Below are 15,857 nucleotides of genomic sequence, written 5' to 3'. Positions count from 1 at the left end.
ACTGCCACAGGTCCCTGCTGCCATCCAAGGGAAACCACCAGGCCCTGGAGCAGGGCGAGGGCTGGGCTGTTGGGAGCCGGAGGTCAAGAATGTCATAGGAATGGGTTCCAAAGGGGCACAGGCACTTTTCCCCAGCAGCCCACCCTTGCCCAGGTGGGGTTAAAGGCTCGCCTCTTCAGCATCTGGGTTAAATACATTAATGAGGCAATGTCTTTGATTCTTGCATGCCGCAGTTTGGCCCTCAGATCAGGTTTCCTAGCAGAGGTTATCCTTGTGGTGAGGACCATGAGTCACGCACTCTTGGTGAGACATTCTTATTTATAACTCCCGTTACAAAGCCAAGCCAAACACCACAGCTCTGCTCCGACAAAGGGACAGGGAGCAGCACCATCACCCCCTGCGCCACTGCTGCTCTGAGCTGCACAGGGGGCAGAGGGACAGCAGCGGGGGCCACTCTCCACTACCCCCTGCCCGGAAACCCCCCTGCCAGGCCCATGGCTGCTAATGCCGCACTGCTTTTGTGCATGTTCACACTGGGAACACTTCATTTTTCTCTGCATAGATCTGCACCCGACTTAATGTTAGGGTTCTGCTTTTGATAGGTTAATCACCCACCTTACGTCCCAGTTATTAGCATTTCCATGAGCAGGTTGCCATGGTGCTCTGCGGTTTGTCCTGGAACTGTTAGTTACTTATATTTTCCTAACAAATATCCCAAAATATCCTCGACTGGTTTGTGGTTGCTGATCAACATGGAACCCCGACCTTAGGAGATGGGCAAAACTGCTTAGGCATCAGTTTGGTGGCTCCAAGCTGCACGTCCACTGCTTCTCTCTTCCAGGCCCTGCCAGCACCCGTGGTGCAGGCAGCTCTCCCTGGCAGCAGCACCAGCACAACCCTGGGGGCCACCCGCAGGCCCACTGCATGGCACGGGGCTGGGAGGCAGCTGGGTGTGACGAGGGCACGTGGCTGCTGGGAGCGGTGGTGACCCTGAGGAGCACAGGCCACACTAGGGGGGAGGACTGAGCAGGATGGGGATGGGGATTGGGATGGGGCTGTAGATACAGATGGGAAGAACGATACAGATGGGGATGGGGTCATGGATGTGGATGCAGATGGAGGCAGGGATGGAGTGGAGTTGGGGATGGGGATTGGGATGGGGCTATAGATACAGATGGGAAGAAGGATACAGATGGGGATGGGGTCATGGATGTGGATGCAGATGGAGGCAGGGATGGAGTGGAGTTGGGGATGGGGATTGGGATGGTGAAAGGAACAGGGATGGGGATAGGGATGGGGACTGGAAGAGGAATGCAGTTAGGAACAGGGATGCCGATGTGGATGCAGATGGAGGCAGGGATAAGGATGGAGATGGGAACAGAGGTGGGGATGGGGATTGGGATGGTGAAAGGAACAGGGATGGGGATAGGGATGGGGACTGGAATAGGAATGCAGTTAGGAACAGGAATGCCGATGTGGATGCAGATGGAGGCAGGGATAAGGATGGAGATGGGAACAGAGATGGGGATGTAGATGCAGATGGGAACAGGGATGCAGATAGGGATGGGGTCATGGATGTGGATGCAGATGAAGATGGGGAAAGGGATGGGGATGGAGATGTGGATGTGGATGGGAACAGGGATGCAGACAGAGATGAAGTCACGGATGTGGGTGCAGATGGCGGCAGGGACGGGGATGCGGCGGGGCCGCGGCGCCGCCTGTCCCGGTGCTGGAGCCGGTGCCCGCCGGGGCGGTGCCGGGGCCGGTGGCAGTGGCGCGGGGCGGGAGGGCGGCTCCGCTCCCCCCGCTGCGGTCTCGGTTCCCAAGGCGACACTTCCTGTGGCAGCCGAAAGCGGTAGTGCCGGGGAGCGCCGGGCCGCGCCGCGCCGGGAGAGCCGCGCCGGGGATGCTGCGGGGCCGCGGGCCGCGCCGGTAGCGCGCTCGGCCGGGCGGTGCCAGGCATGCAGGGCAAGGCCAAGCTGCTGCTGGTCCACAACGGCCGCATGGTGAGTCCCGGCCTGGCCACGGGCGCCGCTCTCCATCCCCCGGGGATGCCCCGCCCGGCTGCACGGCGCGGGGCCGGGGACCGGGCAGGCAGAGGGGTATGGAGTGGATAAGGGGCAGACAGAGGGATGTATAGGGCTGGGTGGGAGGCAGGCAGGGCATTGTACAGCTGGGTACCGGGCAGGCAGAGGGGTGGGAGGTGGATAAGGAGCAGGTGAGGATTGTGGGGCTGGGCACTGCACTTGGGTATTCAAAGCAAGCAGAGATGTAGAGGGGTATTAGGGCAGACAGCAGTATACGAGGCTGTGTAGAAGGCAGGCAGGGACATATGAGGATGGAGTAATAAGCAGGTATGGGTTTATGAGGCTGAGACAGCAATGCAAGTGGGGGTGTATGGGCTAACAGTGGCATATGGGGATGGGGTTACAAGAGTCAGCAGTGCTGTGGTGTCTGGGGCTGGGTAGCACAGGCAGGACAGAGCTCTGTGGGTGTGGGCAGCAGGGATGGATGGGGAAGAGCAAGGAGCTGGCAAGATAGAGGTATGTGGGGCTGGGGTAAGGGGCGTGGCAGCAGTATATAGGGTGGGGAAGAAGGGAGAGGCAGGGGTGGGTTAGTGGGGCTGGGGTGGGGACAGGCAGAGGGTATGCAGGGTAAACTGGGGTGTGTGGAGCTGGCAGGGTGGGGGCACTTCGGCATGGTCCCAGGCAGGCAATGAGAGACATTGTCTCTTGGCTGGGCTTTGACTGTGGAGGCTCTGCCCATGCCCCTGCTTGCTGTGGATCCTGGGGTACCACATCCTCACTGCTGGTATCTGGGGCGGCCCAAGGGGTGCAGGGTACCCTGTCCTGCTGAGCCCTGGGTTGGCAGCTCCCAGTCCCTGGTTTGGGGCATCTGCGCTCCAGTAGCCCCAGGCCCCAAGGAAGGAGGGAGCAGGCAGTTTGCCTGCCTAGGGCTGTGGTTGTCCTTCCTTCCCTCCCCTCCTCCCCTCCTCTTCCTGTGCCGGGGAGGCTGCTTCTCTCCTCTCTGGGCAGCGGTGGCAGGGTTACATCTGATAGCATCTGCCCTTTCCCGACTGCTGGCCTGGCCCCAGGGAACTAGATGCACAGGAGGTGGAAGAAAAGCTGCACACCCGTTGTAACCCCGTACTCCTACGTGCTGCTGTCCTGCCTCTGCCATGGGGCAGCCGTTCTGGTTCCAGCTATCACCAGAGCAGTGTTTGCCAGCAGCCTGTGTCCTGGGTTCGGACTGGGCTTGCCCTGGTGCTGCTGCTCACCTGCCTACTGCTCCACTGTGGTGGCAGATGCCGTGTGGCTCCTCTCACCTCTCTTCTCTCCACCCCACAGGGTCCGGCTGTGTCGGATGGAGGTAAGGCTGTTCTTTGCTCTGCTGGAGGCCAGCATCATCTTCAGGGGAGGGGGAAGCCACAGCCAGCGTGGTGCTGGGGGCAAGGAGCCAGCAGAGAGCCAGGTCCTGTGTTAGCACAGGCTGTGCCATGGGCGAGTGTATGGCCAGGCCCCCATGGTGCTGGGATGAGCCCTCTGACAGGGACTCACCATACCCCCATCCCTCCCATTCTGCCTTGTCCTTCCCTCCTGGCTGCTCAGCTGGCACCGTTGGGTGCTGGGGGCTGAGGGGCTTCCCGGGGCAGGCAGAACCTGGGTACCAGCCAGCCCCACGTTCCCTGAGGGAGTCTGTCTGTCCGTCTGTCTCATTGTGCATCAGATATCTCAGATAGCCCATTCAATTCACCCATCTCAGCCCCGCTGCGGGATCCTTCCAGTGTGGGGTGCTGGTGGCTGATGTTCCCATATGCAGTGTGCAGTTACCCCCTGGTTTGGACAGGAGAGGAAGGGTGGGGAGCTTGGCAAAGCAGCAGCCTGCCTCCTCCTCTGCTCCCACCAGCTTTCCCGGGAGAACCCTGCTTCCATACCTTTACCTTCTCTTGCAAAGGGTTCTCTGTTGCCAGTTGCTCACCAGCCAAAGCAGTTCAAAAGCTGGGGTTGCTCCTGGGAACTTCCATCTCTTTGATGGAGGGATTCCATTTGAATGCATGGTCACCTTGGGTTTCCCCAGGGAAGGGTTTCCTCAGGGTTGGGAGCTGGGGATGATACTTTCTGTGCCCTCCTCTTGCTGGGTTTGTTCCTCGTCATGGCTTGGAGGAATGGTGAAGGAAATCAGGACCTCTACCCATCTTCTGAGCTTCCCTCCATGCTGTGTGCTTCCTGTGTCCCCTTCCTCCCCACTTTCACTCCCTGGCTGCGTTCCTTCCCCACATATCTGCTTTGTTCCGCTGGGAGGTGAGTCACTGGTGGAGTCACGGTGACACCCGGGGAGGGGAGGCCAGCGCTGGCAGGGAGGCTGTCATGCCAGAAAGTGCCAGCTCTGCCATCACTGGCTCAATCCAGCAAGGATGTCACTGTGGTGCTCCTCGTGTTCCCTGAGGGCTGCTGGCTCTGATTGGGATGGGGTGGATGAACGCACCGCAGATACAGAGGGCTGCTGGTGACAGGGGAATGACACTGGGGGACACCCAGGCTGCCAGAACTGACCCTTTTTCTCTCTCAGAGTTAAACGCCTCCAGAGCCCGTGGCAGCAACCACAGTGTGAACAGCCTGCCAGGACCCTCTGCCTCCTGCAGCTCTGCACCGGGGTCTGTGGTCAGCTGGGCTGAATCCTTCGAGACACTGCTGCAGGACCGCGTGGCCGTCACCTACTTCACTGTGAGTGCCACAGCCCAGTCCTTGGTCTCTGCTCCTGCCCACCGTTGGCAGCAGCCCTCCCACAGCCACGTGCCAGCCAGGCCAGCAGCTCTCTCTGCCCCACAGGAGTTCCTCAAGAAGGAGTTCAGCGCTGAAAATGTCTACTTCTGGCAGGCATGTGAGCACTTCCAGCAGATCCCGGCCAGCGACACGCAGCAGGTACTGGCCTCCATGCAGCCACGGTCACAGAGCTACTGGGAGGGAGGTGGGCAGGGATAGGGGTAGCTGTTGTGCCTGCATGTCCCAGCAGACCCCTGTTGTGGGAGGCTGAGCAGGCTGGGTGGGAGGAACAAGGAGACAGATGTGATGTGTATCTGAAGGGTGTGCTTCTCCACCCCAGAGTAGCCAGAGGGTAGAGGGTGCTGCTGGGAAGAAAAAAGAGTCCAAGAGCAGAGAGCTGGATTTGAGATCATGGGGACAGAGCCACACAGCCGGGGGGACAGGTCCTACCTCGGGCTGTATCTCTGTGCAGAGAGTGGTGTGTTGTGACAGAGCTTGGTCCTGGGTGGGGTGTCTTGGCTGCAATACCCATCCTGAAGCCCAGGTATTGAGCTGGGCCCAAGGGGACACTTGGCCCCTCAGATGGCTCCATGGGGTGAGCCAGGGATTCCCTGCATAGGGTAGCAGTATGGAGGGGGCTCTTGGCCTCGGCCTGACCCCCCTGCTCCCCCCCTAGCTGGCCCAGGAGGCACGGCGGATCTACGATGAGTTCCTCTCCAGCCACTCTATCAGTCCTGTGAACATCGACAAGCAGGCCTGGATTGGGGAGGAGATGCTGGCCACTCCCTCCCCAGACATGTTTCGCACCCAGCAGCTCCAGGTATGAGCAGCACCTGCAGGATGGGGCTGTGGGACCACCCTGCACATCACCCAGTATCGCTGCTGTCCCCATGGGGCTGTGCCACGGGGCAGTGGCTGAAGCGAGCTGTGGGTGGGCAGGGGTCTTGAGCACACGCATCCTTCCTTTGCAGATCTTTAACCTGATGAAGTTTGACAGCTACACACGGTTTGTGAAATCCCCGCTCTACCAGGCCTGCCTGCGGGCAGAGAACCAGGGGCAGCCCCTGCCCGACCTGCGGCCCCACTCCCGCAGCAGCAGCCCCCCGCCCGACCTCAGCAAGGTGAGTGCGGTGGGAAGGGGGGGACAGGGACCTGCCCCTTCACCTGAGAAAACGGTGCTGGGTCCCTTCATCACTGCTCAGAGCAAACCCAGCCCCAGGCTGACAGGGGACTGGGGAAAGGGAAGGGGGAGCTTCGGATGTCCCTGTGCTGAGATGCTTCTCTGTTCTCCCCAGAAATCGAAGCTGAAGCTGGGCAAGTCCCTGCCTCTGGGTGTGGAGACGGCAGGCAGTGGTGCCAACCGCAGTCCCCGCCGGTCCTTCAGGAAAGGAGAGCGGCGGGAGCCCTCCTGGGCAGGTAGGTGCTGTGCCAAAGCAGAGCAAAGGGGTCATGCCACCCCCAAAGGGTGTCCGTGGTCCCCACCACTGTCCCTCTGTCTGTCCTAGACAGGGGAGAAGGCGGTGGGAGCACCATGCTGTGGCGGGAGTCCCAGGGCTCGCTCAACTCCTCGGCCAGCCTGGACCTGGGCTTCTTGTCCTCGGGAAGCACAGCCCCCAGCCCCTGGACAGAGGTGAGTTTCCACCGTGCCGGCCCCAAGGCATCACACCACCACCGGCCAGGCCCTTCCCACTGCATCCCTCCCGCAGGGCCATCGGAAGAGTCTGGGGGGCAGTGAGGCAGAGCTGCCGGCCAAGCCCATGAAGTACTGCTGCGTGTACCTGCCCGATGGCACAGCCTCGCTGGCCTCCATCCGGCCCGGCCACTCCATCCGCGACATGCTGGCAGGGATATGTGAGAAACGTGGCTTCAGCCTCCCTGACATCAAGGTCTACCTGGTGGGGAATGAGCAGGTAGGGCAGGCAGAGAGGAGAGGTGGCTCCTGCCAGCCAAGCTATGCCAAAAGCTGCTGCTCTGCTTACTCTCTCCTGATGGTTTGGCTCTTGCAGAAGGCGCTGGTGCTGGACCAGGAGTGCTCCGTGTTGGCAGACCAGGAGGTGAAGCTTGAAAACAGGATAAGCTTTGAGTGAGTGGAAGCTTTGGGGCCGGTGCTGTTACCCACACATGGTCCACATCATGTGTGGCCATTCACCCTGACCCACACCCAACTGCCCCCAGGTAGTTCCGAACCCCTGGCTCTGCCCCTGCCTGTTTGCCGGCAGACAGCCTCTTGTCCCCCTCCACAGCCTGGAAATCTCCTCCCTCAAGAAGACCATCCGCATCACGGCGAAGTCAACCAAGCGCATCCGGGAAGCGCTGCAGCCTGTGCTGGGGAAGTACGGTGTGAGCGTGGAGCTGGCACTGCTGCGGAGGGTGAGCACGGACCCAGCCTCCTGTGGATGGGATCCTGGGGGGGAAAATGGGTCTGGGGCTCAGGCCAGGGGCTGCTGGCGGTGGTGGGGAGCAGCAGTTTGTGCTGCAGGCTCGTGGAGAGTCACCAGTGTTTGAGATGGGTTGGGAGGGACCCACGGGTGTGCTCTGCGCTGTGCAGCTCATGACCCAGCAGGGTCTGGCCAAGGAGCTCACGGGTCCTGGCTGCTGTTGCTGTGCCACGCTGAGCGTGACACCCGCTGGCACTTCCCATTGCAGCAAGGTGAGCCAGCTGCCCTGGACCTGGAGAAGCTGGTCAGCACAGTGGCTGCTCAGAAACTTGTCCTGGAAACTCCAGCAGGTAAAGTGTTCCCCCGCAAGCTGTGTCCCAGCACAGAGCACTCACAGGGCCAGGCTGCTTCCTGCTGGCCGTGGCTCCTGCTCCCTGGGATGGGCTTTATCCTATCACAGTCTGGGCCAGGACTGGGATACTGGCACAGGACACTGAGCATCACTTATCTTGCAGACATGCGAGTGACAGAGAGCGCTGCGGCTGCCCCCTCCCCGCTCAGGAGCGAGGTGAGCTCAAATCCCACTGCCCCAGTCAGAGATGCCCCCATGACTGCTGCTATGGTCCATGGGGAAGGTGTGTCCTGCTGCGACCCTGGCACATGGCACAGGACTGGACAGAGAGCACTGAGGTGGGAGCCAGGCTGTGGGAGGGCGATGGGGGTGTGGGCTGGAGGAACGCTGCTTCCTTGCCCCGTGGATAAGACCTGGTCTGCTCATTGCAGGAGGGAAGCCCAACAGGAGAAGAGCCTGACAAGCTGTGGGAGATGCCCTCCTCCTTCTCCCAGCCCCGTTCTTCAGCTGCCACGAACCTGAACCGCCGCACATACGACCTGGAAGGTGAGATCTGGTGTGTCTGAAACCAGAGGGGCTGGGGCTGGGGTGAGGGACTCAGGGCCCCCAGTCTGCTGGGGGTGGGTGCAGGGTCCTGTGAAGCTGGGGATCGGCTATGAGGGAGTCAGAGCCCCCAGTCTGCTAGGGATGGATGCAGGGTCCCATGGGCACTGGCATGGAGCAGGGACAAGGTGCTGTAACTGTGACATGTTCAGGGTCACATCAGTTGGAGAGGGCAGTTGTTGGTACAAGAGCCCGAGTGCCGGGCTCAGGTGCACAACCTGCATTCCCCCAGGGCTTGTGGAGCTGCTGAACCGTGCCCAGAGCTGCCGGGCCAATGACCAGCGTGGGCTGCTCTCCAAGGAGGACCTGGTCCTGCCTGACTTCCTCCAGCTCCCTGAGCAGGACGGCAGTGCCTGCAAGGGGCCGGATTGCCCAGGCTCGGAGGGGAACAGCCATCCCCAGCCCGCAGAGCCCGCCCCAGCTCAGCCTCCAGTTGACCATGAGCTCCGATGAGTCCTGCTGCATGTCCGCACCCGGTGTGTGGTGCCCTCAGGCCATGCCGGGGTTCAACATGGGCCCAACTGGCCTCTGCCCTGCACTGCTGACACTGCCCGGACCACAGATCCATCCACGTCCTGCCCCAAACTGTCGTGTCGTGTCACTGTGAGTGGTTGAGCAGCTGCCATTGCCCCTCAGCAGGTCACATCCTGGTGCACGTCAAGGGAGTCCTGTACATAGTTGGAACCCCTGTTGCAAAGCACTTTGCAATGTCCCACGTCCTGCCCAGTGCCTCTGCCTGTGGCAGAGCCTCCTGCCCAGCAAATCCTGCCTGTGCTGGGCTGGCACAGCCCCGCTGACTGTTTGGCACCCTTCTAACCTAAAGGTGTGCAGGATAGGGAGGGTGGCAAGGCAGGGTCCAGCCCCAGACCTCAGTGCTGTGGGCAAGCATGGGCAGGAGAACAGTGTCCAGAGCTGAGGGCCGGATCCAGTCCCTGACCCCACAGGAACGGGGATTCCCTGTTGTTGATGTGCATGGCCCTGCAGGCCCTGCACAGCAGGTTGTTACCTTCCACACTGTGTGAGTGTGGCTGGGCCTGATCCTGCCACAATAGCACTGCTGTGCAGCAAGGCGCCTGGTTCCTGCCCCACGCAGACAGAGGCAGAGCCAGCAGGTTGTGCCAAAGAAGCCTTCCTCCTCCCTGCAGGGAGACCCCTGTGGTGGTAGCTGCTGAAGTGACCCACAGGAGCAGATCCTTGTAGATCCCCTGCCCCAGCCTGGTCAGGGCTGGGGGTGTTCAGCTCTCTAGTGCCAGAGGGATGCAGCTCCCCTGAGTGTTGAGCACCTCAGCCTGGTGTGCAGGTACCCAGCGTGTGCCCAGCCTGTCACCTCTGCCAGTGGCTGTGCTGGGCTGGAACCTTGAGCCCAGCTCTGCCAGACCTGGCTGTGCCCTGCGGGTCCCCATCCCCAGCAGTCCCATATCCCCAGAGGTCCCAGATCCAGTCTGTGATGGAGACCGCCCCCCAGCAACAGCCAAGTGATCCCTCCATCGTCCTCACGTGCTGGGGCCCTGCCTGGCTGTGCTGTGGGTCACCGCTCTGCCACCACTGCCCGGCCAGAGGCAGAGGGTGACCCAGGGCAGCCTGGAGCTCACCCAGGGACAGGGGCCATGGCCACCCAGCCCCACGCTGCCATGGCCAGCTGCAGCCCTGCAGCCCTGGTCAGAGCCCCGCTGTGTCTCTGTGGTGCTGCTCAGTCCCATCTGTGGTGTGAAACCAGGGGAAATAAAGAGCATTGCCTTGATGTGTGTCCCTCTCTTTCCTCCATCACCAAAGCCAGACAGTGCTTTTCCAGGCAGTGGTGTCCCTCCTGCCCTCCCACACTCCACAGAGCCACCCCAGGGCCAGGGCAGGGCTAGAGCCAGCCCTCAGCTCTGCTGCCGCCCTGCCCTGTGGCAAGGGACAGTGCCAGGGGCTTGTTTTCCCAGCACCACTGATGGTGTAGGGGAAGCTGCAGGACCAGCACAGCCAAGGACTTCAGCCCTGACCCTGTCAATGAGTGACAGCCAGAGCTGCCAGGGCCTCACTGGGTTAATGATTGTGGGGGCAGCTGGCCAAGAGCCCCTGGGCACGGGGCAAGTGTGGACACTGGCCTCCTGCCTGGCACAGGGCTCTGTGGGTGCCACTGGCTGTGCCCCCCTGACAGAAGGGTCCCCAAGCCCTCAGAGGCAGGACATGTCTCCTGTTGTGGCACCTCCCGGCATTCAGCTCCATTGGTTTGTGGAGCTGAATGGAGGTGGAGGCTTTGTGATGGTCCAGCCATGACAGGGATGTCCCCAGGCTGTCCGCAAGCATACTGGGGTACCCAAGGGATCTCCATTTGCTCTCCCCATACAATTGCAGCTGGCTTGTCCATGGTGATGGGTCCTGGGAGTGTCCAGTGATGGAGGAATGGGGATGTGGTGACTGTGTGGACTCTCCGTGCCCACTCCACACAGTCACCAGGGCTGGAAAAGCCTTTGGCCCTTGACTCTCCCCAGGGCAGACGTGGACAGGAGCTGACTGAGCACCTCGTGGGTGGATGGAAACTTGGCTGGAGGTGCATAAACAGCAGGTAATGATAAACAGCACCGAGGAGGTGGTGATGGCAGCGCTGGTGTCACTCCCCTCCTGCCCACCACATCACATATGCTGGGAAGATGCGTGCTCTGCCCCATGCAGCCCTCGCAGCACTGCCAGTTGCTCCACACTGAGCCACTGGCATGGGCTGAGCCGGGCCATGTGCCACCATCACCAGCAATGACAGGGCACAAGGATTGCACTAGTGCTGATGTAACCCACCACCAATGCCCAGGCAGCAAGAACCGTGCATCCTGCACAGAGCCAGGTCCCTCACGGCTGGTGCTCAGATGGTTCCAAGGATGGTGGATGTGTGTGTGACATCACCTCTAGTTTGGGAAACTCTGGCAGCACCAGCACTGAGCCCTCCTCCTCCTCCTCCTCTGGTGCGGGGAATGAAGCACCCAGCACCAAGTGATGGAGAGCTGAGGCTGCTCTGGCATTGCCCCTCGGGCACTGGGCTCCAGCACTGCCCTGTCTCACTCCCCACCACTGGCTGCCGCTTGCCCAAGGGTGATGCTGAGCCTCAGGCAGGGAGGGGTGTGCCAGTGGTGCGGTACCTGGTGCTATGTGCCCCATCCCGCCCCGGTGCTGCAGCTGACAGGGATGCTGCGGGGTTACCCATTAACTGCAGGAATTTCTGGGGAGGAGGTGAGCAGCAAGCAGAGGCGAGGGGCAACGCGGGCTCCTTAGACTTTGCTCTTGGCATGCATATAAAGGGCCATGGTGATCCACAGCCCACTTCACTGGAGGGACGTGTGGATGTGGCATGTGGACACGGTGCTGTCCTGAGTGCCCGGCCAGCCCCAGGTGAGCAGAGCCCTGGGCAGGAGCGGTCCCCTCCCTGTGTCCCCTGCCTGCCCTTGCAGGAGCTCACTGGGCTGGCACAGCGGTGACTGGTGGGCCAGGGAACCATTGGGTGTTGGGATGGTACGCCTCGGTGGTGCTCCTCAGTGGTGCCAGCACTGCAGGGATTTGTTGGGCTGGTGGCACAGCATGGCTGTGGTGACATGTGGCCAACTCTGCTCAGCCTCAGCAGGAGCGATGCTGCCCTACCGCAGAGAGAGCCCGGCGCTGACCCGCTGCCCAGTGCGAGCAGGAAGGGTGGTGCATGGGCCTCAGTTCGCCTACTGCCCCAGCCCCCAAGGTAGGTGCCCCAGCCCTCCACCTCCTCCTCTTCCTCCCCTCACCGGGCTCGGCTCATCTTCTGGCCAGACCCTGGCCCAGGCGGTGCCCGGCTCTCCTCTGTGGGAGGACAGGGCTGTGACACCGTTGTCCCCTCTCCCTAGCCCTGCACCGGCTGCCGGGTGCCCACTCCTGCCCCTTCACTGTGGGAGCGGTGCCTTGCCCTGACCATGGCTTCCTCTGCCCCGGCTCCCCGGGGCGCCTGCGTGAGGGCCGGGAGCGGTACGAGCTGGACACGCTGCCCTGGCAGGGGCCCCGGCTGGCCTTGGACGAGCTGCAGAAGCCAGGTGAGACCGCTGGGCACACAGCACCCGGGCTGGGGAGCACCACAGAGACCTGCCAGAGGGAGGCAGCTGGCACAAGGTGCTCAAGGGTAGGAGGAGATGGAGGGGACCCAGGGAGTGGTGGCATGGCTGGGGACACGAGCCCCATCCCACCGTGGGAGGATGGTATAGGGCTGTAGGAGCCTGGGGAGCCAGGGCCATGCCACAGCCGGTGTTTAATGCTCTCTCTTGTCTTGCACAGAGCTGGGGTGCTGGGCCGGGGTCCAGTCCATCTGTGTCTCCCTTCTCAAGGTGCCCCTGATGTTCGGGTTCCTGTACCTCTTCGTGTGCTCCCTGGATGTGCTCAGCTCTGCTTTCCAGCTGGCTGGAGGTAGGGTGGTGGGGGTGCCTGGTGGCTGCTGGCACCCACCATGCCAGCACCCTGCTGCTCACGGTCCTTGCAGGCAAAGTGGCTGGAGACATCTTCAAGGACAACGCCATCCTCTCCAACCCAGTGGCTGGGCTGGTGGTGGGCATCCTGGTGACCGTGCTGGTGCAGAGCTCCTCCACCTCCACCTCCATCATTGTCAGCATGGTCTCCTCAGGGTGTGAGTGCACCCACAGGACTCCTGGGTTACCTGAGGCTGGGAAGAGGGTGGCTGGATGGGATCACCTTGAGCAGAGCCATCTGGGGCTAACAGGTCTCCGTGTCCCCAGTGCTGGAGGTGCGCTCTGCCATCCCCATCATCATGGGCTCCAACATCGGCACCTCCGTCACCAACACCATTGTGGCCCTCATGCAGGCTGGTGACCGCAGTGAGTTCAAACGGTGAGAGCTGGTCAGGGCAGAGGGGACTCGGGAGGCTGGAGCTGCTCCCCAGGGGTCACCCCATGGTGACAGGCTCCTCTGCACAGGGCCTTCGCTGGTGCCACAGTGCACGACTGCTTCAACTGGCTGTCAGTGCTGGTGCTGCTGCCGCTGGAGGTGGTGAGCGGGTACCTGTACCACGTCACCCGCCTGGTTGTGGCCACCTTCAACATCCGCAGCGGGAAGGATGCCCCTGACCTGCTGAAGATCATCACAGAGCCCTTCACCAAGCTCATCATCCAGGTCTCCTCAGCTGTGGTGTCCCTCAGGGTGGTGTTCCCAGGCTGGTGGTCGTCCCCCAGCACCGCTGTCCCAGTGTCACCAGTGCTGGTGGTGATGTCCCCAGCACTGGTGTCCCTTAGATGGTAGTTATATCTAAGTGTCCCCAGGCCAGCAGTGGTGTCCCCATCCCAGTGATGTCCCCAGGCTGTGGGTGCTGTCGGCCTCCAAGGGCCCTCTCCAATCTATGTGTTATTGCAGCTGGACAAGTCAGTGATCACTGGCATCGCAACGGGGGATGAGAGCCTGCGCAACCGAAGCCTCATCCGTGTCTGGTGTGGTCCTGCACCGCCGCAGGTGAGGAGCCCATGGTCCTGCTGGGACCACCAAACCATCCTATGGAGAGTGGGTGGAGGACAGGGGCTGAGGATGCTGTGGAGACGCTACAGCCCACCCTCTCCCTGCAGACAGCCGCTGTGGGGCTTGTTCCTCCCCTGAACTGCACAGCCCCCAGCCACTGCAGCACAAAGGGCATCGAGAGCCTCCAGAACATCACCAGGCAGAAGTGTGAGTGGGGCTTGGGCAGCACTGGGGAGCACAGGGCATGAGGCTGCGGAGATGCAGACAGGACTGGGAGGCTGTATGTGGTGTGGAGAGATGCTGGGCATGGGGCTGGAGTCATGGTGTGGGGTAGGGCCAAGACATGTTGGGGCTGGGGTCCAGGTGTGGGGCTGTCTTGGGGGGCAGGTTTGTGAGCAGGGCCAGGCCAGCCCCAGCCCCTCTCCCAGCTGTGCTGTGGGGCAGGTGAGCACCTCTTCACTGACACGCCGCTGCCTGACCTGGTCGTGGGGCTGGTGCTGCTGGCCGGGTCCCTCATCGTGCTCTGCACATGCCTCATCCTCCTGGTCAAACTCCTCAACTCTCTGCTCAAGGGGCAGGTGGCCAAAGCCATCCAGAAGGTCATCAACACTGGTGAGTGGGATGGGACTCTGCCTGACCCACAGCCTCCGTCCTCACCCCCACCTCCCATCCCCACAGACCCCTCCCCATCACCATGTAGGAGCTCCAGGCTGCTCCCAGCTGATGTGTCCATATCCATGCTTGTGTCCATGCCCATGCCCATGCCCATGTCATGGCAGACCTCCCGCACCCGCTCAGCTGGCTCACCGGGTATTTCGCCATGGTGGTGGGTGCTGGGATGACCTTTGTGGTGCAGAGCAGCTCTGTCTTCACCTCAGCCATCACACCCCTGATCGGTGAGTCTCAGCCATGCCTGGTCCCCTGCCACGTGTTGCTCCCCGCCACGATGGCCCATTGGTGCTAATGCGCTTGGAGGGGTGGGAGGACCTGTGCCTCCTTGGGAGACTGGGGATGGCACTGGTGAGGAGCGATGGAACGGGATGGGGTGCCTCTCCCACAGGCCTGGGGGTGATCAGCATCGAGCGTGCCTACCCACTGACCCTGGGCTCCAACATTGGCACCACCACCACTGCCATCCTGGCTGCCCTGGCCAGCCCGGGGGACAAGCTGGCCAGCTCCTTCCAGGTAGGGGCAGCCCGGGGCCATGGCTGGGCTGGCAGGGGGCACTGGGCAAAGCAGGGGCTGGACGAGCCTGTGTGCCCAGCCTCATGGGGATGCCATCCCTGCAGATCGCCCTCTGCCACTTCTTCTTCAACATCTCCGGCATCCTGCTGTGGTACCCGCTGCCCTTCACCCGCCTGCCCATACGCATGGCCAAGGCGCTGGGTGAGCGCACGGCCAAGTACCGCTGGTTTGCCGTGCTGTACCTCATCATCTGCTTCCTCCTGCTGCCCTCCCTCGTCTTTGGCATCTCCATGGCGGGCTGGCGGGCCCTGGTGGGGGTGGGTGCACCCTTCCTCAGCCTCCTCTTCTTTGTGGGGCTGGTGAACGCGCTGCAGGCACACAGCCCTGGCCGCCTGCCCAAATGGCTGCAGACCTGGGATTTCCTCCCTGCCTGGATGCACTCGCTGCAGCCCCTGGACCGTCTCATCACCAGGGCCACCCTCTGCTGCACCGACCGCTGCCGCAGCCCCGAGGGCTGGGAGGAGCGGGAGGGCCCTCCGCGGGACAAGGCCAGGCTGGGGCTGGACAACCCTGTGCTCTCCTACCCCGAGGAGGCGCCCAGCCCTGCCATCCGGGTGGGCTCCCCTCGCCCACTCCCACACGGAGCCACCCGGCTCTAGCTGGCACCGCTGCTCCCATGGCTGCCTGGTTTCCTCCATCACCGCTCAGCTGGTGCCTAATAAACGCTGAGCGCCTGTGCCCTGGGTGTGTGTCTCTGGCTCTTGCCTCTGTAAACCCTGCCAGAGCCACAGTCAGGGCCACTGGTACCAGACACCCACCATGCACCCTCCTGTCCATACACCACCACTGCACAGCCCAGCTCTGTATGGGTGCCCAGTGCTGGAGGTGCACCAAACGAACTGCTGGTGCCATGGGGGCACACACTGACAATGCCACAGCCAAACCCTTCATCTGCAGTTTGCAAATAGCTTATATGAGGTGTCATGGGCAGCATCTTCTTCCACCCGCCTCGTCCCCAGAGGGCTGAGATGGCTGGGTTCATGTCACACTACTATGGGCCACGGCAGTGTGTCAGTGAGCGGTGCACAGCATGGCACAGTTGGTGAGGTGCCGCCAGGCTGGGAT

The 15,857-nt window shown here is 62.1% G+C and overlaps 2 protein-coding genes across 5 annotated transcripts; both read left to right on the top strand.

Moving 5' to 3' along the window:
* The first annotated feature begins 1,806 nt into the window (after positions 1-1,806).
* On the top strand, positions 1,807-9,837 carry RGS14 (regulator of G protein signaling 14). Of its 3 annotated transcripts, XM_030504898.1 has the most exons (16): positions 1,890-2,006; positions 3,348-3,369; positions 4,164-4,301; positions 4,570-4,724; positions 4,830-4,922; positions 5,440-5,583; positions 5,735-5,884; positions 6,059-6,179; positions 6,269-6,393; positions 6,470-6,673; positions 6,770-6,846; positions 7,007-7,133; positions 7,410-7,491; positions 7,657-7,709; positions 7,925-8,039; positions 8,329-9,837. In XM_030504898.1, exons 1-16 carry the CDS (start codon positions 1,962-1,964, stop codon positions 8,547-8,549), a joined length of 1,872 nt encoding a protein of 623 aa, XP_030360758.1. In that variant the 5' UTR covers positions 1,890-1,961; the 3' UTR covers positions 8,550-9,837. The 3 variants fall into 3 exon arrangements, with proteins under 3 accessions (XP_030360759.1, XP_030360758.1, XP_030360756.1); XM_030504899.1 differs by lacking the exon at positions 4,164-4,301 and having other exon boundaries at positions 1,807-2,006; XM_030504896.1 differs by lacking the exons at positions 1,890-2,006; positions 3,348-3,369 and having other exon boundaries at positions 3,376-4,301.
* Positions 9,838-11,038: 1,201 nt separating this feature from the next.
* On the top strand, positions 11,039-15,477 carry SLC34A1 (solute carrier family 34 member 1). 2 transcript variants are annotated; one of them, XM_030504886.1, is made up of 13 exons: positions 11,039-11,462; positions 11,683-11,799; positions 11,942-12,124; positions 12,363-12,491; positions 12,565-12,708; positions 12,818-12,929; positions 13,016-13,211; positions 13,449-13,544; positions 13,655-13,754; positions 13,992-14,159; positions 14,327-14,443; positions 14,608-14,732; positions 14,837-15,477. In XM_030504886.1, exons 1-13 carry the CDS (start codon positions 11,048-11,050, stop codon positions 15,389-15,391), a joined length of 2,457 nt encoding a protein of 818 aa, XP_030360746.1. In that variant the 5' UTR covers positions 11,039-11,047; the 3' UTR covers positions 15,392-15,477. The 2 variants fall into 2 exon arrangements, with proteins under 2 accessions (XP_030360746.1, XP_030360748.1); XM_030504888.1 differs by having other exon boundaries at positions 14,248-14,443.
* The last annotated feature ends 380 nt before the right edge of the window (positions 15,478-15,857 follow it).

The sequence above is a fragment of the Strigops habroptila genome, chromosome 12 (genome assembly GCF_004027225.2).
Source record: "Strigops habroptila isolate Jane chromosome 12, bStrHab1.2.pri, whole genome shotgun sequence".
NCBI classification, from domain to species: Eukaryota; Metazoa; Chordata; class Aves; order Psittaciformes; family Psittacidae; genus Strigops; species Strigops habroptila.
The sequence above is the reverse complement of the archived record's forward strand: the minus strand, read 5'-3'. Positions and strand labels throughout refer to the sequence as shown.

Excerpts from the sequence above, each read along its gene's own strand:
- SLC34A1 (XM_030504886.1), top strand. The coding sequence starts at position 11,048 with ATGAAGCACCCAGCACCAAGTGATGGAGAGCTGAGGCTGCTCTGGCAT. Across the intron at positions 11,463-11,682 it reads GAGTGCCCGGCCAGCCCCAG|CCTCAGCAGGAGCGATGCTG; the intron begins GTGAGCAGAGCC and ends AACTCTGCTCAG. Across the intron at positions 13,212-13,448 it reads TCACCAAGCTCATCATCCAG|CTGGACAAGTCAGTGATCAC; the intron begins GTCTCCTCAGCT and ends GTGTTATTGCAG.
- RGS14 (XM_030504896.1), top strand. The coding sequence starts at position 4,055 with ATGGTCACCTTGGGTTTCCCCAGGGAAGGGTTTCCTCAGGGTTGGGAG. Across the intron at positions 4,302-4,569 it reads CTGCTTTGTTCCGCTGGGAG|AGTTAAACGCCTCCAGAGCC; the intron begins GTGAGTCACTGG and ends TTTCTCTCTCAG. Across the intron at positions 6,180-6,268 it reads GCGGGAGCCCTCCTGGGCAG|ACAGGGGAGAAGGCGGTGGG; the intron begins GTAGGTGCTGTG and ends TGTCTGTCCTAG.